The sequence below is a fragment of the Tamandua tetradactyla genome, chromosome 7 (genome assembly GCF_023851605.1).
Source record: "Tamandua tetradactyla isolate mTamTet1 chromosome 7, mTamTet1.pri, whole genome shotgun sequence".
Taxonomy (NCBI): Eukaryota; Metazoa; Chordata; class Mammalia; order Pilosa; family Myrmecophagidae; genus Tamandua; species Tamandua tetradactyla.
In genome coordinates, this window is record NC_135333.1 from 93950655 (window position 1) to 93971732 (window position 21078).

Here is a 21078-nt window from a genome sequence, read left to right on the forward strand (position 1 = left end):
ATCCTCTCTTACTAAAGCCAATCCATCTCTGGTGTGTTGCATTCCAGCAGCTAGCAAACCAGAACACTGGGTAAAGGATGTTATGGCCCATATTTTCAAACGTCAAACTCTCTGCAAGACCATAGGGGGAGATGTTTATTTGGTGAAAAATTTATATTTTGGGTAGTACATTATTAATTTAATTTGTATGGTCAGTTTACTTGAACACCATAATTACATGGAATCTCGAATAAGGAATAAGATCTTGTTGGTTTGTACAGGTTGGTGTGATGCCCCAATATATCCCAAAGTAATTGGGGCAGAGAATATAAAAGAATTTGCAAAGTTCCCTTCTGGGGGTGAGGAAAAAGGAGGAAATACTCCATTTCCCTATCTGGATTCCTGATATTCTCGCAAGCAGTGGGAACAAACAATTCAATAGGTTGAGCCCTCAAATTTGGGGCTCATCCTTATGAAGCTTATTCCTGCAAAAGAGAAGCAAAGCCTACTGATAATTGACCCCCAAAGAACCTCTTTTGTTGCTCAGAAGCAGTCTCTCTCTCTAAGCCAACTCAACAGGTGAATTCACTGCCTTCCCCCCTATGTGGGACATGACTCCCAGGAGTATAAATCTCCCTGGTAATATAGAGACCTGACTCCTGGGCATGAGCTGGGACCCAGCCACATGGGAATGAGAAAGCCTTCTTAACCAAATGGGAAAGAGAGAAATTAGACAAAATAAAGTTTTGGTGGCTGGGAGATTCCAGAGTTGAGAGGTTTTCCTGGAGATTATTCTGACACACAATACAGATATTCCTTTTTAGTTTATGGTGTATTGGAGCAGCTAGAGGAAAGTACCTCGAAACTATGGAATTCTAACTTAATTCTTGAAGAGGATTATATAACTATACAGCTTTCACAGTATGACTATGTAATTGTGAAAATCTTCTGTCTAATGCCCCTTTTAAAATAAGGACAAAAAAACAAGTAAATAATACAGGAAGATAAAGGATAAAAACTGGGTAGAGTAAAATACTGTGCATTAATAAGAGTGAAGGGTAAGGGGTATGGGATGTATGAGTTCTTTTATTTCTTTTACGGAGTGATACAAATGTTCTAAAAATGATCATGGGTTGATCCAAGATGGCGGCTTAGTAAGGTACATGCGTCTTAGCTCCTCCGACTCCAAATCAACTAATAGGTGAACAGAAACAGTGCAGAACAGCTCCCGGGGCTACGGCAGGGAATGGACACACAGTGTAACCCAGTCTGGACTGGCTAGTCTGACTGCGAAATTCGGCTGCGCTGAGATCCCCGAGCGGCACGCGATTTCCCGAGCAGCGGGAGCTGCGGCGGTCGGAGCTACTCCCTCCCTCCTTCCTGGGCCGGCTGAGAGTCTCGGAGAGGCAAGTTTCCCAAGCCAAGGCGGCTGGCACCCCTCTTTTGCGGGCGGCTTCAAGTCTTGGCTTCGAGTCCGCGGCTACGAGTCTCGGATCAGAGGGCTATCCAAAGTCTGGACTGGCTAGTCTGACTGCGAGACTCGGCTGCGGTGAGACCCCCGAGCGGCACACGATTTCCCGAGCAGCGGCAGCTACGGCGGTCGGAGCCACTCCCTCCCTCCTTCCCGGGATGGCTGAGAGTCTCGGAGAGGCAAGTTTCCCAAGTCGAGGCGGCCGGCGCCCCTCTTTTGAGGGCGGCTTCGAGTCTCGGCTTCGAGTCTGCAGCTACGAGTCGCGGATCAGAGGGCTATCCAAAGTCTGGACTGGCTAGTATGACTGCGAGACTCGGCTGCGGTGAGACCCCCGAGCAGCGCGCGATTTCCCAAGCAGCGGCAGCTGCGGCGGTTGGAGCCACTCCCTCCCTCCTTCCCGGGCCGGCTGAGAGTCTCGGAGAGGCAAGTTTCCCAAGTTGAGGCGGCCGGCGCCCCTCTTTTGTGGGCGGCTTCGAGTCTCGGATCAGAGGGCTATCCAACCCGCGGTGGGCCCCCCTCCCCCACGGGAGGCTTCCTGGTCGGGTGGGGAAATCCCCAGGCCCGCTGCGGCCCGGGACCAGAGACAGGGTCTCCTAAAGCCGCTGCAGCTGAAGCCCCCATCACGTGCGGCCCCTGAACCAACGGAGAGAATTGGATCGGAAATTCCCAGGCCAGGGAGATCGGTGACCGGGGAAAACCCATTCCAAATACTTGAGACAAACTTGTGCCACATGCGCCACCTACTGGGCAAGATAAGAAAAACAGATCCCAGAGATTTCACAGAAAAATCTTACAACCTTGCTGGGTCCGACACCCAGAGAAATCTGAATAAATGCCCAGAGGCCAGCAGCAGAAGATAACTATCCACGCTCAAAAGATTGAGAATATGGCCCAGTCAAAGGAACAAACCAATAGCTTAAATGAGATACAAGAGCTGAGACAACTAATGCTGAATATACGAACAGAAATGGAAAACCTCTTCAAAAACGAAATCGATAAATTGAGGGAGGACATGAAGAGGACATGGGCTGAACATAAAGAAGAAATAGAAAAACTGAAAGAATAAATCACAGAACTTATGGAAGTGAAGGACAAAGTAGAAAAGATAGAAAAAACAATGGATACCTACAATGATAGATTCAAAGAGACAGAAGATAGAATTAGTGATTTGGAGGATGGAACATCTGAATTCCAAAAACAAACAGAAACTATCGGGAAAAGAATGGAAAAATTTGAACAGGGTATCAGGGAACTCAAGGACAATATGAAGCGCACAAATATACATGTTGTGGGTGTCCAGAAGGAGAAGAGAAGGGAAAAGGAGGAGAAAAACTAATGGAAGAAATTTTCACTGAAAATTTCCCAACTCTTATGAAAGACCTAAAATTACAGATCCAAGAAGTGCAGCGCACCCCAAAGAGATTAGACCCAAATAGGCGTTCTCCAAGACACTTACTAGTTAGAATGTCAGAGGTCAAAGAGAAAGAGAGGATCTTGAAAGCAGCAAGAGAAAAACAATCCATCACATACAAGGGAAACCCAATAAGACTATGTGTAGATTTCTCAGCAGAAACCATGGAAGCTAGAAGACAGTGGGATGATATATTTAAAATACAAAAAGAGAAAAACTGCCAACCAAGACTCCTATATCCAGCAAAATTGTCCTTCAAAAATGAGGGAGAAATTAAAACATTCTCAGACAAAAAGTCACTGAGAGAATTTGTAACCAAGAGACCAGCTCTGCAACAAATACTAAAGGGAGCACTAGAGTCAGAACCGAAAAGACAGAAGAGAGAGGTATGGAGAAGAGTGTAGAAAGAAGGAAAGTCAGATACGATATATATAATACAAAAGGCAAAATGGTAGAGGAAAATATTATCCAAACACTAATAACACTAAAAGTTAATGGACTGAATTCCCCAATCAAAAGACATAGACTGGCAGAATGGATTAAAAAACAGGATCCTTCTATATGCTGTCTACAGGAAACACATCTTAGACCCAAAGATAAACATAGGTTGAAACTGAAAGGTTGGGAAAAGATATTTCATGCAAATAACAACCAGAAAAGAGCAGGAGTGGCTATACTAATATCCAACAAGTTAGACTTCAAATGTAAAAGAGTTAAAAGAGACAAAGAAGGGCACTATCTACTAATAAAAGGAACAATTAAACAAGAAGACATAACAATCATAAATATTTACGCACCGAACCAGAATGCCCCAAAATACATGAGGAATACGCTGCAAACACTGAAAAGGGAAATAGACACAAATACCATAATAGTTGGAGACTTCAATTCCCCACTCTCATCAATGGACAGAACATCTAGACAGAGGATCAACAGAGAAATAGAAAATCTGAATCTTACTATAAAGGAGCTAGACTTAACAGACATTTATAGGACATTAAATCCCACAACAGCAGGATACACCTTTTTCTCAAGTGCTCATGGATCATTCTCAAAGATAGACCATATGCTGGGTCACAAAGCAAGTCTTAACAAATTTAAAAAGATTGAAATCATACACAACACTTTCTCGGATCATAAAGGAATGAAGTTGGAAATCAATAATAGGCGGAGTGCCAGAAAATTCACAAATACATGGAGGCTCAACAACACACTCTTAAACAACGAGTGGGTCAAAGAAGAAATTGCAAGAGAAATTAGTAAATACCTCGAGGCAAATGAAAATGAAAACACAACATATCAAAACTTATGGGATGCAGCAAAGGCAGTGCTAAGAGGGAAATTTATTACCCTAAATGCCTATATCAGAAAAGAAGAAAAGGCAAAAATGCAGGAATTAACTGTCCACTTGGAAGAACTGGAGAAAGAACAGCAAACTAATCCCAAAGCAAGCAAAAGGAAAGAAATAACAAAGATTAGAGCACAAATAAATGAAATTGAAAACATGAAAACAATAGAGAAAATCAATAAGGCCAGAAGTTGGTTCTATGAGAAAATCAATAAGATTGATGGGCCCTTAGCAAGATTGACAAAAAGAAGAAGAGAGAGGATGCAAATAAATAAGATCAGAAATGGAAGAGGAGACATAACTACTGACCTCACAGAAATAAAGGAGGTAATAACAGGATACTATGAACAACTTTACGCTAATAAATACAACAATTTAGAGGAAATGGACGGGTTCCTGGAAAGACATGAACAACCAACTTTGACTCAAGAAGACATAGATGACCTCAACAAACCAATCACAAGTAAAGAAATTGAATTAGTCATTCAAAAGCTTCCTAAAAAGAAAAGTCCAGGACCAGATGGCTTCACATGTGAATTCTACCAAACGTTCCAGAAAGAATTAGTACCAATTCTCTTCAAACTCTTCAAAAAAATCGAAGTGGAGGGAAAACTACCTAATTCATTCTATGAAGCCAACATCACCCTCATACCAAAACCAGGCAAAGATATTACAAAAAAGAAAACTACAGACCAATCTCTCTAATGAATACAGATGCAAAAATCCTCAATAAAATTCTAGCAAATCGTATCCAACAACACATTAAAAGAATTATACATCATGACCAAGTAGGATTCATTCCAGGTATGCAAGGATGGTTCAACATAAGAAAATCAATTAATGTAATACACCACATCAACAAATAAAAGCAGAAAAATCACATGATCATCTCAATTGATGCAGAGAAGGCATTCGACAAGATTCAACATCCTTTCCTGTTGAAAACACTTCAAAAGATAGGAATACAAGGGAACTTCCTTAAAATGATAGAGGGAATATATGAAAAACCCACAGCTAATATCATCCTCAATGGGGAAAAATTGAAAACTTTCCCCCTAAGATCAGGAACAAGACAAGGATGTCCACTATCACCACTATTATTCAACATTGTGTTGGAGGTTCTAGCCAGAGCAATTAGACAAGAAAAAGAAATACAAGGCATCAAAATTGGAAAGGAAGAAGTAAAACTATCACTGTTTGCAGACGATATGATACTATACGTCGAAAACCCGGAAATATCCACAACAAAACTACTAGAGCTAATAAATGAGTACAGCAAAGTAGCAGGTTACAAGATCAACATTCAAAAATCTGTAGAATTTCTATACACTAGTAATGAACAAGCTGAGGGGGAAATCAAGAAACGAATCCCATTTACAATTGCAACTAAAAGAATAAAATACTTAGGAATAAATTTAACTAAAGAGACAAAAAACCTATACAAAGAAAACTACAAAAAACTGTTAAAAGAAATCACAGAAGACCTAAATAGATGGAAGGGCATACCGTGTTCATGGATTGGAAGACTAAATATAGTTAAGATGTCAATCCTACCTAAATTGATTTACAGATTCAATGCAATACCAATCAAAATCCCAACAACTTATTTTTCAGAAATAGAAAAAACAATAAGCAAATTTATCTGGAACGGTAGGGTGCCCCGAATTGCTAAAAACATCTTGAGAAAAAAAACCAACCTGGAGGTCTCGCGCTACCTGACTTTAAGGCATATTATGAAGCCACAGTGGTCAAAACAGCATGGTATTGGCATAAAGATAGATATATCGACCAACGGAATCGAATAGAGTGCTCAGATATAGACCCTCTCATCTATGGACATTTGATGTTTGATAAGGCAGTCAAGCCAACTCACCTGGGACAGAACAGTCTCTTCAATAAATGGTGCCTAGAGAACTGGATATCCATATGCAAAAGAATGAAAGAAGACCCATCTCTCACACCCTATACAAAAGTTAACTCAAAATGGATCAAAGATCTAAACATTAGGTCTAAGACCATAAAACAGTTAGAGGAAAATGTTGGGAGATATCTTATGGATCTTACAACTGGAGGCGGTTTTATGGACCTTAAACCTAAAGCAAGAACACTGAAGAAGGAATTAAATAAATGGGAGCTCCTCAAAATTAAACACTTTTGTGCATCAAAGAACTTCATCAAGAAAGTAGAAAGACAGCCTACACAATGGGAGACAATATTTGGAAATGATATATCAGATAAAGGTCTAGTATCCAGAATTTATAAAGAGATTGTTCATCTCAACAACAAAAAGACAGCCAACCCAATTACAAAATGGGGAAAAGACTTGAAAAGACACCTATCAGAAGAGGAAATACAAATGGCCAAAAGGCACATGAAGAGATGCTCAATGTCCCTGGCCATTAGAGAAATGCAAATCAAAACCACAATGAGATATCATCTCACACCCACCAGAATGGCCATTATCAACAAAACAGAAAATGACAAGTGCTGGAGAGGATGCGGAGAAAGAGGCACACTTATCCACTGTTGGTGGGAATGTCAAATGGTGCAACCACTGTGGAAGGCAGTTTGGCGCTTCCTCAAAAAGCTGAATATAGAATTGCCATACGACCCAGCAATACCATTGCTGGGAATATACTCAAAGGACTTAAGGGCAAAGACACAAGCGGACATTTGCACACCAATGTTTATAGCAGCGTTATTTACAATTGCAAAGAGATGGAAACAGCCGAAATCTCCATCAACAGAACAGTGGCTAAACAAACTGTGGTATATACATACGATGGAATACTATGCAGCTTTAAGACAGGATAAACTTATGAAGCATGTAATAACATGGATGGACCTAGAGAACATTATGCTGAGTGAGTCCATCCAAAAACTAAAGGACAAATACTGTATGGTCCCACTGATGTGAACCAACATTCGAGAATAAACTTGGAATATGTCATTGCTAACAGAGTCCAGCAGGAGGTAGAAACAGGGTAAGATATTGGGCAATGGAGTTGAAGGGATACAGACGGTGTAACAGGACTAGATACAAAAACTCAAAAATGGACAGCACAATAATACCTAATTGTAAAGTAATCTTGTTAAAACACTGAATGAAGCTGCATCTGAGCTATAGGTTTTTGTTTTGTTTTGTTTTGTTTTGTTTTGATTTTACTATTATTACTTTTATTTTTGTCTCTATATTAACATTCTATATCTTTTTCGGTTATGTTGCTAGTTCTTCTAAACCGATGCAAATGTACTAAGAAATGATGATCATGCATCTATGTGATGATGTTAAGAATTACTGATTGCATATGTAGAATGGTATGATTTCTAAATGTTGGGTTAATTTCTTTTTTTCCGTTAATTAAAAAAAAAAAAAAAGAGAAGGGGTAATTGGAGCTGAAGGGATACAGACTGTACGACGGGACTGGATATAAAAACTCAGAAATGGACAGTACAATACTACCCAATTGTAATGCAATTATGTTAAAACACTGAATGAAGCTGCATGTGAGGCATAGGTTTTTTGTTTTTTGTTTCTTTTTCTTTCTATTATTGTTTTAATTCTTATTCTGTTGTCTTTTTATTTCTTTTTCTAAATCGATGCAAATGTACTAAGAAATGATGAATATGCAACTATGTGATGTTATTAAGAATTACTGATTGTACATGTAGAATGGAATGATTTCTAATTGTTTTGTTAATTCTTTTTTTAATTAATAAAAAAAAAAAAGTTTCATATGAACAAACCCCAGGACTGGGGGCTCAGCCTATAGCTTTGGTTGTCCACACTGCTTGTGAGAATATCAAGAGTTCAACTTGGGGAGACTTCCTGGAAGATGGCGGCTTAGTAAGACGCGCGGATCTTAGTTTCTTCTCCAGGACACCTACTAGGGGAGTAGAAACGATACAGAAAGCACCCAAAGCCACAACAGAGATAAAAAAGACAGCGTACCCCATCCTGGAACGGCTGGCTGGCTGAGAGAAGCAGCTCGGGTGAGATCGCCGAGGCGCACAGGCCTTACCGGGCGGGGTGGCAAGCGGCCGGAGTTACTCCCTTCCCCCTTCCCGGGCCGGCTGGGAGAGGCAGTCCCCTGAAACCAAGGCGGCTGGCGCCCACACCACGCGCAGCCCCCCGGACCAACTGAGAGAATTGGATCGGAAACCCCCAGGCCGCGGAGAACGGTGACGGGTGGGGGAGGCCCCTTCCAAACCCGTGACTCCCGGGGAACGTGCACTCTCCCGGGCGGGCCGCTGCCGCTGGCGCCCTCCCGCCACGCTTGTTGCCCAGGGCCGACTAGGAAATTCGGACGGGCTCTTTCCCTGGCTGCGGCGACCAGCAACCCTCCCTGCGTTCGGACCCCTCCCGGCTCAAGACGCTTCGGCTAGCGAACCCCCAGGACGGCGAGAGTTTTCCAAAGTTTAAGGTCCCACAGCACCTCTTACTGGTGGGACCCGCAGACAAACGTGTGCCACGAGCGCCACCTACTGGGCAGGATAAGAAAAACAGAACCCAGAGATTTCACAGAAAAATATTACAACCTTGCTGGGTCCAACACCAAGAGAAATCTGAATAAATGCCCAGACGCCAGCAGCAGAAGATAACTGTCCACGCTCAAAAGATTGAGAATATGGCTCAGTCAAAGGAACAAACCAATAGCTCAAATGAGACACAAGAGCTGAGACAACTAATGCTGAATATACGAACAGAAATGGAAAACCTCTTCAAAAATGAAATCGATAAATTGAGGGAGGACATGAAGAGGACATGGGCTGAACATAAAGAAGAAATAGAAAAACTGAAAAAACAAATCGCAGAACTTATGGAAGTGAAGGATAAAGTAGCAAACATAGAAAAAATAATGGATAGCTACAATGATAGATTTAAAGAGACAGAAGATAGAATTAGTGATTTGGAGGATGGAACATCTGAATTCCAAAAAGAAACAGAAACTATAGGGAAAAGAATGGAAAAATTTGAACAGGGTATCAGGGAACTCAAGGACAATATGAAGCGCACAAATATACGTGTTGTGGGTGTCCCAGAAGGAGAAGAGAAGGGAAAAGGAGGAGAAAAACTAATGGAAGAAATTATCACTGAAAATTTCCCAACTCTTATGAAAGTCCTAAAATTACAGATCCAAGAAGTGCAGCGCACCCCACAGAGATTAGATCCAAATAGGCGTTCTCCAAGACACTTACTAGTTAGAATGTCAGAGGTCAAAGAGAAAGAGAAGATCTTGAAAGCAGCAAGAGAAACACAATCCATTACATACAAGGGAAACCCAATAAGACTTTGTGTAGATTTCTCAGCAGAAACCATGGAAGCTAGAAGACAGTGGGATGATATATTTAAAATACTAAAAGAGAAAAACTGCCAACCAAGACTCCTATATCCAGCAAAATTATCCTTCAAAAATGAGGGAGAAATTAAAACATTCTCAGACAAAAAGTCACTGAAAGAATTTGTGACCAAGAGACCAGCTCTGCAAGAAATACTAAAGGGAACACTAGAGTCAGATACAAAAAGACAGAAGAGAGAGATATGGAAAAGAGTGTAGAAAGAAGGAAAATCAGATATGATATATATAATACAAAAGGCAAAATGTTAGAGGAAAATATTATCCAAACAGTAATAACACTAAATGTCAATGGACTGAATTCCCCAATCAAAAGACATAGATTGGCAGAATGGATTAAAAAACAGGATCCTTCTATATGCTGTCTACAGGAAACACATCTTAGACCCAAAGATAAACATAGGTTGAAAGTGAAAGGTTGGGAAAAGATATTTCATGCAAATAACAACCAGAAAAGAGCAGGAGTGGCTATACTAATATCCAACAAGTTAGACTTCAAATGTAAAACAGTTAAAAGAGACAAAGAAGGACACTATATACTAATAAAAGGAACAATTAAACAAAAGACATAACAATCATAAATATTTACGCACCGAATCAGAATGCCCCAAAATACGTGAGGAATATACTGCAAACATTGAAAAGGGAAATAGACTCATATACCATAATAGTTGGAGACTTCAACTCACCACTCTCATCAAGGGACAGAACATCTAGACAGAGGATCAACAAAGAAATAGAGAATCTGAATATTACTATAAATGAACTAGACTTAATAGACATTTATAGGACATTACATCCCACAACAGCAGGATACACCTTTTTCTCAAGTGCTCATGGATCATTCTCAAAGATAGACCATATGCTGGGTCACAAAGCAAGTCTTAACAAATTTAAAAAGATTGAAATCTTACACAACACTTTCTCGGACCATAAAGGAATGATGTTGGAAATCAATAATAGGCAGAGTGCCAGAAAATTCACAAATACGTGGAGGCTCAACAACACACTCCTAAACAACGACTGGGTCAAAGAAGAAATTGCAAGGGAAATTAGCAAATACCTCGAGGCGAATGAAAATGAAAACACAACATATCAAAACTTATGGGACGCAGCAAAGGCAGTGCTAACAGGGAAATTTATTGCTCTAAATGCCTATATCAGAAAAGAAGAAAAGGCAAAAATTCAGGAATTAACTATCCATTTGGAAGAACTGGAGAAAGAACAGCAAGCTAACCCCAAAGCAAGCAAAAGGAAAGAAATAACAAAGATTAGAGCACAAATAAATGAAATTGAAAACATGAAAACAATAGAGAAAATCAATAAGGCCAGAAGTTGGTTCTATGAGAAAATCAATAAGATTGATGGGCCCTTAGCAAGATTGACAAAAAGAAGAAGAGAGAGGATGCAAATAAATAAGATCACAAATGGAAGAGGAGACATAACTACTGACCTCACAGAAATAAAGGAGGTAATAACAGGATACTATGAACAACTTTACGCTAATAAATACAACAATTTAGAGGAAATGGACGGGTTCCTGGAAAGACATGAACAACCAACTTTGACTCAAGAAGACATAGATGACCTCAACAAACCAATCACAAGTAAAGAAATTGAATTAGTCATTCAAAAGCTTCCTAAAAAGAAAAGTCCAGGACCAGATGGTTTCACATGTGAATTCTACCAAACGTTCCAGAAAGAATTAGTACCAATTCTCTTCAAACTCTTCAAAAAAATCGAAGTGGAGGGAAAACTACCTAATTCATTCTATGAAGCCAACATCACCCTCATACCAAAACCAGGCAAAGATATTACAAAAAAAGAAAACTACAGACCAATCTCTCTAATGAATACAGATGCAAAAATCCTCAATAAAATTCTAGCAAATCGTATCCAACAACACATTAAAAGAATTATACATCATGACCAAGTAGGATTCATTCCAGGTATGCAAGGATGGTTCAACATAAGAAAATCAATTAATGTAATATACCACATCAACAAATCAAAGCAGAAAAATCACATGATCATCTCAATTGATGCAGAGAAGGCATTCGACAAGATTCAACATCCTTTCCTGTTGAAAACACTTCAAAAGATAGGAATACAAGGGAACTTCCTTAAAATGATAGAGGGAATATATGAAAAACCCACAGCTAATATCATCCTCAATGGGGAAAAATTGAAAACTTTCCCCCTAAGATCAGGAACAAGACAAGGATGTCCACTATCACCACTATTATTCAACATTGTGTTGGAGGTTCTAGCCAGAGCAATTAGACAAGAAAAAGAAATACAAGGCATCAAAATTGGAAAGGAAGAAGTAAAACTATCACTGTTTGCAGACGATATGATACTATACGTCGAAAACCCGGAAAAATCCACAACAAAACTACTAGAGCTAATAAATGAGTACAGCAAAGTAGCAGGTTACAAGATCAACATTCAAAAATCTGTAGCATTTCTATACACTAGTAATGAACAAGCTGAGGGGGAAATCAAGAAACGAATCCCATTTACAATTGCAACTAAAAGAATAAAATACCTAGGAATAAATTTAACTAAAGAGACAAAAAACCTATATAAAGAAAACTACAAAAAACTGCTAAAAGAAATCACAGAAGACCTAAATAGATGGAAGGGCATACCGTGTTCATGGATTGGAAGACTAAATATAGTTAAGATGTCAATCCTACCTAAATTGATTTACAGATTCAATGCAATACCAATCAAAATCCCAACAACTTATTTTTCAGAAATAGAAAAACCAATAAGCAAATTTATCTGGAAGGGCATGGTGCCCCGAATTGCTAAAAACATCTTGAGGAAAAAAAACGAAGCTGGAGGTCTCGCGCTGCCTGACTTTAAGGCATATTATGAAGCCACAGTGGTCAAAACAGCATGGTATTGGCATAAAGATAGATATATCGACCAATGGAATTGAATAGAGTGCTCAGATATAGACCCTCTCATCTATGGACATTTGATCTTTGATAAGGCAGTCAAGCCAACTCACCTGGGACAGAGCAGTCTCTTCAATAAATGGTGCCTAGAGAACTGGATATCCATATGCAAAAGAATGAAAGAAGACCCATCTCTCACACCCTATACAAAAGTTAACTCAAAATGGATCAAAGATCTAAACATTAGGTCTAAGACCATAAAACAGTTAGAGGAAAATGTTGGGAGATATCTTATGGATCTTACAACTGGAGGCGGTTTTATGGACCTTAAACCTAAAGCAAGAGCACTGAAGAAGGAAATAAATAAATGGGAACTCCTCAAAATTAAACACTTTTGTGCATCAAAGAACTTCATCAAGAAAGTAGAAAGACAGCCTTCACAATGGGAGACAATATTTGGAAATGATATATCAGATAAAGGTCTAGTATCCAGAATTTATAAAGAGATTGTTCATCTCAACAACAAAAAGACAGCCAACCCAATTACAAAATGGGAAAAAGACTTGAACAGACACCTCTCAGAAGAGGAAATACGGATGGCCAAGAGGCACATGAAGAGATGCTCAATGTCCCTGGCCATTAGAGAAATGCAAATCAAAACCACAATGAGATATCATCTCACACCCACCAGAATGGCCATTATCAACAAAACAGAAAATGACAAGTGCTGGAGAGGATGCGGAGAAAGAGGCACACTTATCCACTGTTGGTGGGAATGTCAAATGGTGCAACCACTGTGGAAGGCAGTTTGGCGGTTCCTCAAAAAGCTGAATATAGAATTGCCATACGACCCAGCAATACCATTGCTAGGTATCAACTCAAAGGACTTAAGGGCAAAGACACAAACGGACATTTGCACACCAATGTTTATAGCAGCATTATTTACAATTGCAAAGAGATGGAAACAGCCAAAATCTCCATCAACAGAAGAGTGGCTAAACAAACTGTGGTATATACATACGATGGAATATTATGCAGCTTTAAGACAAGATAAACTTATGAAGCATGTAATAACATGGATGGACCTAGAGAATATTATGCTGAGTGAATCCAGCCAAAAACTAAAGGACAAATACTGTATGGTCCCACTGATGTGAACGGACATTCGAGAATAAACTTGAAATATGTCATTGGTAACAGAGTTCAGCAGGAGTTAGAAACAGGGTAAGACAATGGGTAATTGAAGCTGAAGGGATACAGACTGTGCAACAGGACTAGATACAAAAACTCAAAAATGGACAGCACAATAATACCTAATTGTAAAGTAATCATGTTAAAACACTGAATGAAGCTGCATCTGAGCTATAGGTTTTTGTTTTGTTTTGTTTTGTTTTGTTTTGATTTTACTATTATTACTTTTATTTTTTTCTCTATATTAACATTCTATATCTTTTTCGGTTATGTTGCTAGTTCTTCTAAACCAATGCAAATGTACTAAGAAATGATGATCATGCATCTATGTGATGATGTTAAGAATTAATGATTGCATATGTAGAATGGTATGATCTCTAAATGTTGGGTTAATTTCTTGTTTTCCGTTAATTAAAAAAAAAAAAAAAAAGAGAAGGGATAATTGGAGCTGAAGGGATACAGACTGTACAACGGGACTGGATATAAAAACTCAGAAATGGACAGCACAATACTACCCAATTGTAATACAATTATGTTAAAACACTGAATGAAGCTGCATGTGAGGTATAGGTTTTTTGTTTTTGTTTTTTTTGTTTTTTTTTCTTTCTATTATTGTTTTAATTCTTATTCTGTTGTCTTTTTATTTCTTTTTCTAAATCGATGCAAATGTACTAAGAAATGATGAATATGCAACTATGTGATGTTATTAAGAATTACTGATTGTACATGTAGATTGGAATGATTTCTAATTGTTTTGTTAATTCTTTTTTTAATTAATAAAAAATAAAAAAATAAAAAAAAAGAATTTAACAGATAAAAAAAAAAAAAAAAAGAGTTCAACTTGGGGGAGTCGAATTTTCCCTCTTCCTCACCATTCCCTGAAGGGGACTTTGGAAATATTTTTTGTTCACTGTTCAGGTCGCTCTGGGATTTATCGGGGCATCTCTCTGGACAGACCAGCAAAATCTCATGGCCTACTCAAGGTTCCATGTACTTACGGTGTTCAATTAAACTGTCTACATAAGTTATATTAGGAAATGCACTAGTCAAAATATAAATTTTGTACCAAATAAACATTTTTTTGCTTTAGTCTCACACATAAGTTAAAATTTTAAAATATTAATTACCATCTATTTTCAGCACCCTGCAGTAATGACATTCTTTTGTTCTTCCTCATGCAAAAACATTTCTTAAATTTAGTACATGGAATCTTGACTAGGGCATGAGATCTTGTTGATTTGCACAGGTAAGTATGATGCCCCGATGAATCCCAGAGTGATCTGGGCAGACAATAAAAGGGTATTTGCAGGGTCCTCTTGGGGGGCTGGGGAGAAAGGAGGACATATTCCCCATCTGGGGAATGCCTGATGTTCTCGCAAGCAGTGGGGATGATCAAATCAATGGGCCGGGCCCTCGATCTTGGGGTTTACCCCTATGAAGCTTATTCCTGCAAAGGAGAAGCTAAGCCTACTGATAATTATGCCTCAAAGTCACCCCCAGAGAACCTCTTATTGCTCAGATGCAGCCTCTGTCTCTCTACGCCAACTCAGCAGATGAACTCACTGCCCTCCCCACTACGTGAGACATGGCTCTCAGGGAGTGTAAATCTCCCTGACAACGAGGGACAGGGATGAGCCAGGACCCCACATCATGGGATCGAGAAAGGCTTCTTGACCAAAAGGGGAAGAGAGAAATCAGACAAAATAAAGTTTCAGTGGCTGAGAGATTTCAAAGTCGAGAGGGTGTCTGGAGGTTATTATGCATTATATAGATTTTCCTTTGTAGTTTACTGTGTATTGGAGTGGCTAGACAGAAGCACCTGAAAGTGTTGGGCTGTGTTCCAGTAGCCATGTTTCTTGAAGATGATTGTATAATGATATAGGTGTTAAAATGTGACTGTGTGATTGTGAAAAAAAAAAAAAAATCAGCCTACAACCTCTCCTCTGTCTCCACCACGCCCCCAGCAGGGAGAGTCTGCCAAAGTTAAAGGTACTGCATCATCTTATGCCGGTGGGACCTGCAGTCAGACAAGCGCCACACACAGGGCAGGATAAGAAAAACAGAGTCCAGAGACTTCACAGGAAAGTCTTTCAACCTGCTGGGTCTCACCCTCAGGGAAAACCGACGCAGGTGACTCTTTTCTCCTGATAGGAGGCCAGTTTGGTCTGGGAAAATCTGGCTGGGGTCTATAATATCTAACTAGACCCTCCTAAGTGGGGGGGCGAGGGGGGGAAGAGGCACCACACAAGCAGGGCAAGAAACAAGAAAACAAGAACTGAAAAATTCTTCTCTGTTAAACAAAACTTAAGCTAAAGGTCCATATAAAGCTGAACGGAATGTCAAAGAACAAATAGACAACAAATCCATCCAACGAGAAAACCCTAGGTAAAAGAAGTGAAAGCAATCTCCAGAATAAACTAATTAAGGTAATTAAATGCCTAGATGCCAGCAAAAAATAACAAATCACACTAGGAAAATTGGAGCTATGGCCCAGTCAAAGGAACAAACCAACAATTCAAATGACATACAGGAGCTGAAACAATTAATTCAGAATGTACGAACAGACATGGAAAACCTCATCAAAAACCAAATCAATGAATTGAGAGAGGATATAAAGAAGGCAAGGAAAGAAAAAAAGAAGAAACTGAAAGTCTGAAAAAACAAATCACAGAACTTATGGGAATGAAAGACACAGTAGAAGAGATGAAAAAAACAATGGAAACCCACAATGGTAGATTTCAAGAGACAGAACATAAGATTTCTGAACTGGAGGACGGAACATCTGAAATCTGACAAGAAACAGAAACTATAGGGAAAAAAAATGGAAAAATGTGAGGAGGGACTCAGGGAATTGAAAGACAATATGAAGCGCATGAATATACATTTGTGGGTATCCCAGAAGGAGAAGAGAAGGGAAAAAGAGGAGAAAAACTAATGGAGGAAATTATCACTGAAAATTTCCCAACTCTTATGAAAGACTTAAAATTACAGATCCAAGAAGTGCAGCATACCCCAAAGAGATTAGACACAAATAGACATACTCTAAGACATTTAATAATCAGAATGTCAGAGGTCAAAGAGAAAGAGAGGATCTTGAAAGCAGCAAGAGAAAAGCAATCCATCACATACAAGGGAAGCCCAATAAGACTATGCACAGATCTCTCAGCACAAACCATGGAGGCAAGAAGAAAGTGGGATAATATATTTAAATTATTAAAAGAGAAAAACTGCCAACCAAGAATTCTATATCCAGCAAAACTGCCCTTCAAAAATGAGGGAGAAATGAAAACATTTTCAAACAAAAAAATCACTGAGAGAATTTGTGACCAAGAGACCAGCTCTGTAAGAAATACTGAAGGGAATCTAGAGACAGATACGAAGACAGAAGAGAGAGGTGTGGAGAAGAATGTAGAAAGGAAGACTATGAGTAAAGGTAAAAAGAAGGAAAATTAGATATGACATATAAAATCCAGAAGGCAAAATAGTAGAAGAAAGTACTACCCAGGCAGTAATAACACTGAATGTTAATGGATTAAACTCTCCAATAAAAAGACAGAGTCTGGCAGAATGGATTAAAAACAGGACCCATCTATATGCTGTCTCTACTCAAAGGACACGAGGCCAAGGACACAAATGGACATTTACACACCAATGTTTATAGCAGCATTATTAACAATTACCAAGAGATGGAAACAGCGAAAATGTCCATCGACAGACAGTTGGCTAAACAAACTGTGCCATTTACATAAGATGGAATATTATGCAGCTGTAAGACAGAATAAAGTTATGAAGTATGTAACAACATGAATGGACCTTAAGGACATTATGCTGATTGTGATTAGTCAGAAACAAAAGGACAAATACCCTATGGTCTCACTGATATGAACTGACATTAGTGAATAAACTTGGAATATTTCCTTGGTAACAGAGACCATCAGGAGACAGAAATAGGGTAAGATATTGGGTAATTGGAGCTGAAGGGATACAGATTGTGCAACAGGACTGAATATAAATACTCAGAAATGGACAGCACAATATTACCTAACTGTAATACAATTATGTTAAAACACTGAATGAAGCTGAATGTGAGAATGATAGAGGGAGGAGGGCTGGGGCATAAATGAAATCACAAAGAAAGATAGACGATAAAGATTGATGGTGTAATCCAGGAATGCCTAGAGTGTATAATGATAGTGACTAAGTGTACAAATTTAAAAAATGTTTTTGCATGAGGAAGAACAAAAGAATGTCATTACTGCAGTGTGCTGAAAATAGATGGTACTTAGTATTTTAAAATTTCAACTAATGTGTGAGACTAAAGCAAAAAATGTTTATTTGGTACAAATCTACACTTTGACTAGTGCATCTCCTAATATAACTTATGTAGATAGTTGATTGAACACCTTAAGTACAAGGAACTTTGTATAGGACATGAGATTTTGTTGGTTTGTCCAGGTGATGCCCTGATGAATCCCAGAGTGATTTGATCAGTGAGTGGAAAAGTATTTGCAAAGTCCCCTTCGGGGAATGGTGAGAACGGGGGAAAACTCAACTTCCCCAAGTTGGATTCTTGATATTCTCACAAGTAGTGTGGACAACCAAAGCTATAGGCTGAGCCCCCAGTCTTGGGGTTTGTTCATATGAAACTTAACCCCACAGGGGATAGGTCAAACCTACTTAACATTAAGCCTAAGAGTCACCCCCAAGAGAACCTCTTTTGTTGCTCAGATGTGGCCTCTCTCTCTCTAGCCAACACAGCAAGCAGTCTCACCACCCTTCCCCTGTCTACATGGGACATGACTACCAGGGGTGTGGATCTTCCTGGCAGCATGGGACAGAAATCCCAGAATGAGATGAGACTCAGCATCAAGGGATTGAGAAAAACTCTAGACTGAGACCCAGCATCAAGGGATTGAGAAAACCTTCTCAACCAAAAGGGGGAAGAGTGAAATGAGACAAAGTGTCAATGGTTGAGAGATTCCAAACAGAGTCGATAGGTTATCCTAGAGGTTATTCTTATGCATTAAGTAGATATCACCTTGTTATCCAAGATGTAATGGAGAGGCTGGAGGGAACTGCCTGAAAATGTAGAGCTGTGTTCCAGTAGCCATGTTTCTTGATGATGATTGTATAATGATATAGCTTTCACAATGTGACTGTGTGATTGTCAAAACCTGTGTCTGATGCTCTTTTTATCTGCCTTGTCAACAGATGAGAGGAACATATGGAATAAAAATAAATAATAGGGGGAACAAATGTTAAAACAGATTTAGTTTGAAATGCCAGTGATCAATGAAAGGGATCAGTAAGGGGTATGGCCTGTAAAAAATTTTTTTTTCTGTTTGTTATATTTTTCTGTTGTCTTTTTATTTCTTTTTCTGAATTGATGCTAATGTTCTGGGAAATTATTATGATGGTGAATATGTAACTATGTGATGATATTGTGAATTGCTGAGTGTATGTGTTGGGAATGTTTGTTTCTTGTAATTTTTTTTTAATTAATAAAAAATTTTTTTAAAAAGATGCTCAACTGCACTAGCTATTAGGGAAATGCAAAGTAAAACCACAATGAGATACTGTTTCACATTTACCAGAACAGCCACTATTAAAAAGGCAGAAAACTACAAATGTTGGAGAGGATGTGAAGAAATAAGAACACTTGCTCACTAACGATGGGTATGTAAAATAGTACAGCTGCTGTGGAAGACACTTTGGTGGTTCCTCAGAAAGTTAAGTACAGTACTGCCGTATGAGCCAGCAATCATGCTACTAAGTATATACTAAGAACTGATAGAAGGGATACAGACATGCGCACACTGATAGTCATAGCAGTATTATCCACAATTGCCAAAAGATGGAAGCAACCCAAGTGTCCAAATATAAAACAATCAAAAGAGAAAAGAAGGACACTAGGTATTTATAAAAGGAATAATTCAACAAGAAGACATAACAATCATAAATATTTATGTACTGAGTCAGAGTGCTCCATAATACATGAGGCAAACACTGACAACGCTGAAGGGAGAAGCAGACACCTCTACCATAATAGTTACAGATCTCAATTCCCCATTCTCATCTGTCAATGGATAGAACATGTAGAGAGAACGAATCAATAAGGAAACAAATTTTGAATGATACAACAAATGATGCAGACTTAACAGACATTTACAGAATATTACACTCCACGACAGGAGGATACACATTTTCTCAAGTGCTCATGGATCACTCTCAAGGATAGACCATAGGCAGGGTCACAAAGCAAGTCTCAATAAATTTTAAAAGACTGAAATCATACAAAAAGATATCTGCGAGTATTTTAATAACATATACAAAAAAGAAAGGGAGCAAGCAAATTTCTGGAAATCGACTTTGGTACAATTTAAACAGTCATCTCCTTTGTAATTTTTATTGCTAGCCCCTTAATTAGTACAATGTTTCTGTGTATCCTTTTCTTATAATGCAAGGTATAATTTCCAAATTGCAGGAGTATTTGTCTTTAGACTAAGATTTGCACCAGTAGGCACAAATTTGGACTATCTTTTTAATTTCTCATCATAATATAAACAAAATGTCCTTCAGATATGTCAATTTTAAGGATAAACGTCAAATAAGATATTGTTCAGATACACATTACCTGATCAATTCCTCTTCCTTTGCACTGAAGAATGATAACTTCAAGAAGTTTGGCTGCATGACATTCTGCATCTTCTCCTGCATCTCCAGACAATACCTGCAGTAATTAAAACAAGGTAGATCAGCAGTGAGTGGCTTTCCATGGAGTTTAACTGCGTCCTCATAAAGTACTTACGCATATAAACTCACCCATAGGTGACAGAGCTCAGCCTGCTTTGCATACTTACCTTCCCAGGAAGGTCAAAATAAACAAAGTCCATCTATCCTCTCTTATCTACTCTAATTCCTTATAAAGAGTATTTATCCAATTTTGAATTACTAAAGAAGGTTAGACAAGCTACTTGTTCAGATAAATGAAGCTTCCCTTTAAAGACATCAGAAAACAATAAAATAATAAAGAAAAAGAAAATAACCTACCAGTGAAATGAAACTTTTATTTTTCCTTCCTTCTAAATCCCTTCCATATGCATCTAGGTGTTTTTTGTAACAATAACTCGATATTAAAGATTTTTCAGTATCTCGATATGAGCTTTATAATTAGAAATCTTTTTAATGGACTAGATAACCATTTAGGACTATACAGATGGATATCAGACTACATAAGTTTATATTACAAAGGTTATTAGACCACTTCCCTATTATTAAAGTCATTTCTGTATTTTAATTTTTATAAACAATTCTATTATAGTACATGTTATAAAATTTGGAATACAGCTGTCTTACAAGGTTATGAAAGAGAGACTCCTAGATTCCAGCCAGCTTATATTAGAAATTAAGATGAA

At 38.6% G+C, this 21078-nt stretch overlaps 1 protein-coding gene across 1 annotated transcript in view; it reads right to left on the reverse strand.

The window, feature by feature from the left end:
• The window catches only part of IPO8 (importin 8), a 172083-nt gene that overhangs the window by 55669 nt on the left and 95336 nt on the right, over window positions 1–21078 (reverse strand). The window contains exon 20 of the mRNA XM_077170434.1: window positions 20298–20393. Coding sequence (XP_077026549.1) covers window positions 20298–20393 — 96 coding nt within the window. The remainder of the gene's footprint in view (window positions 1–20297; window positions 20394–21078) is intronic.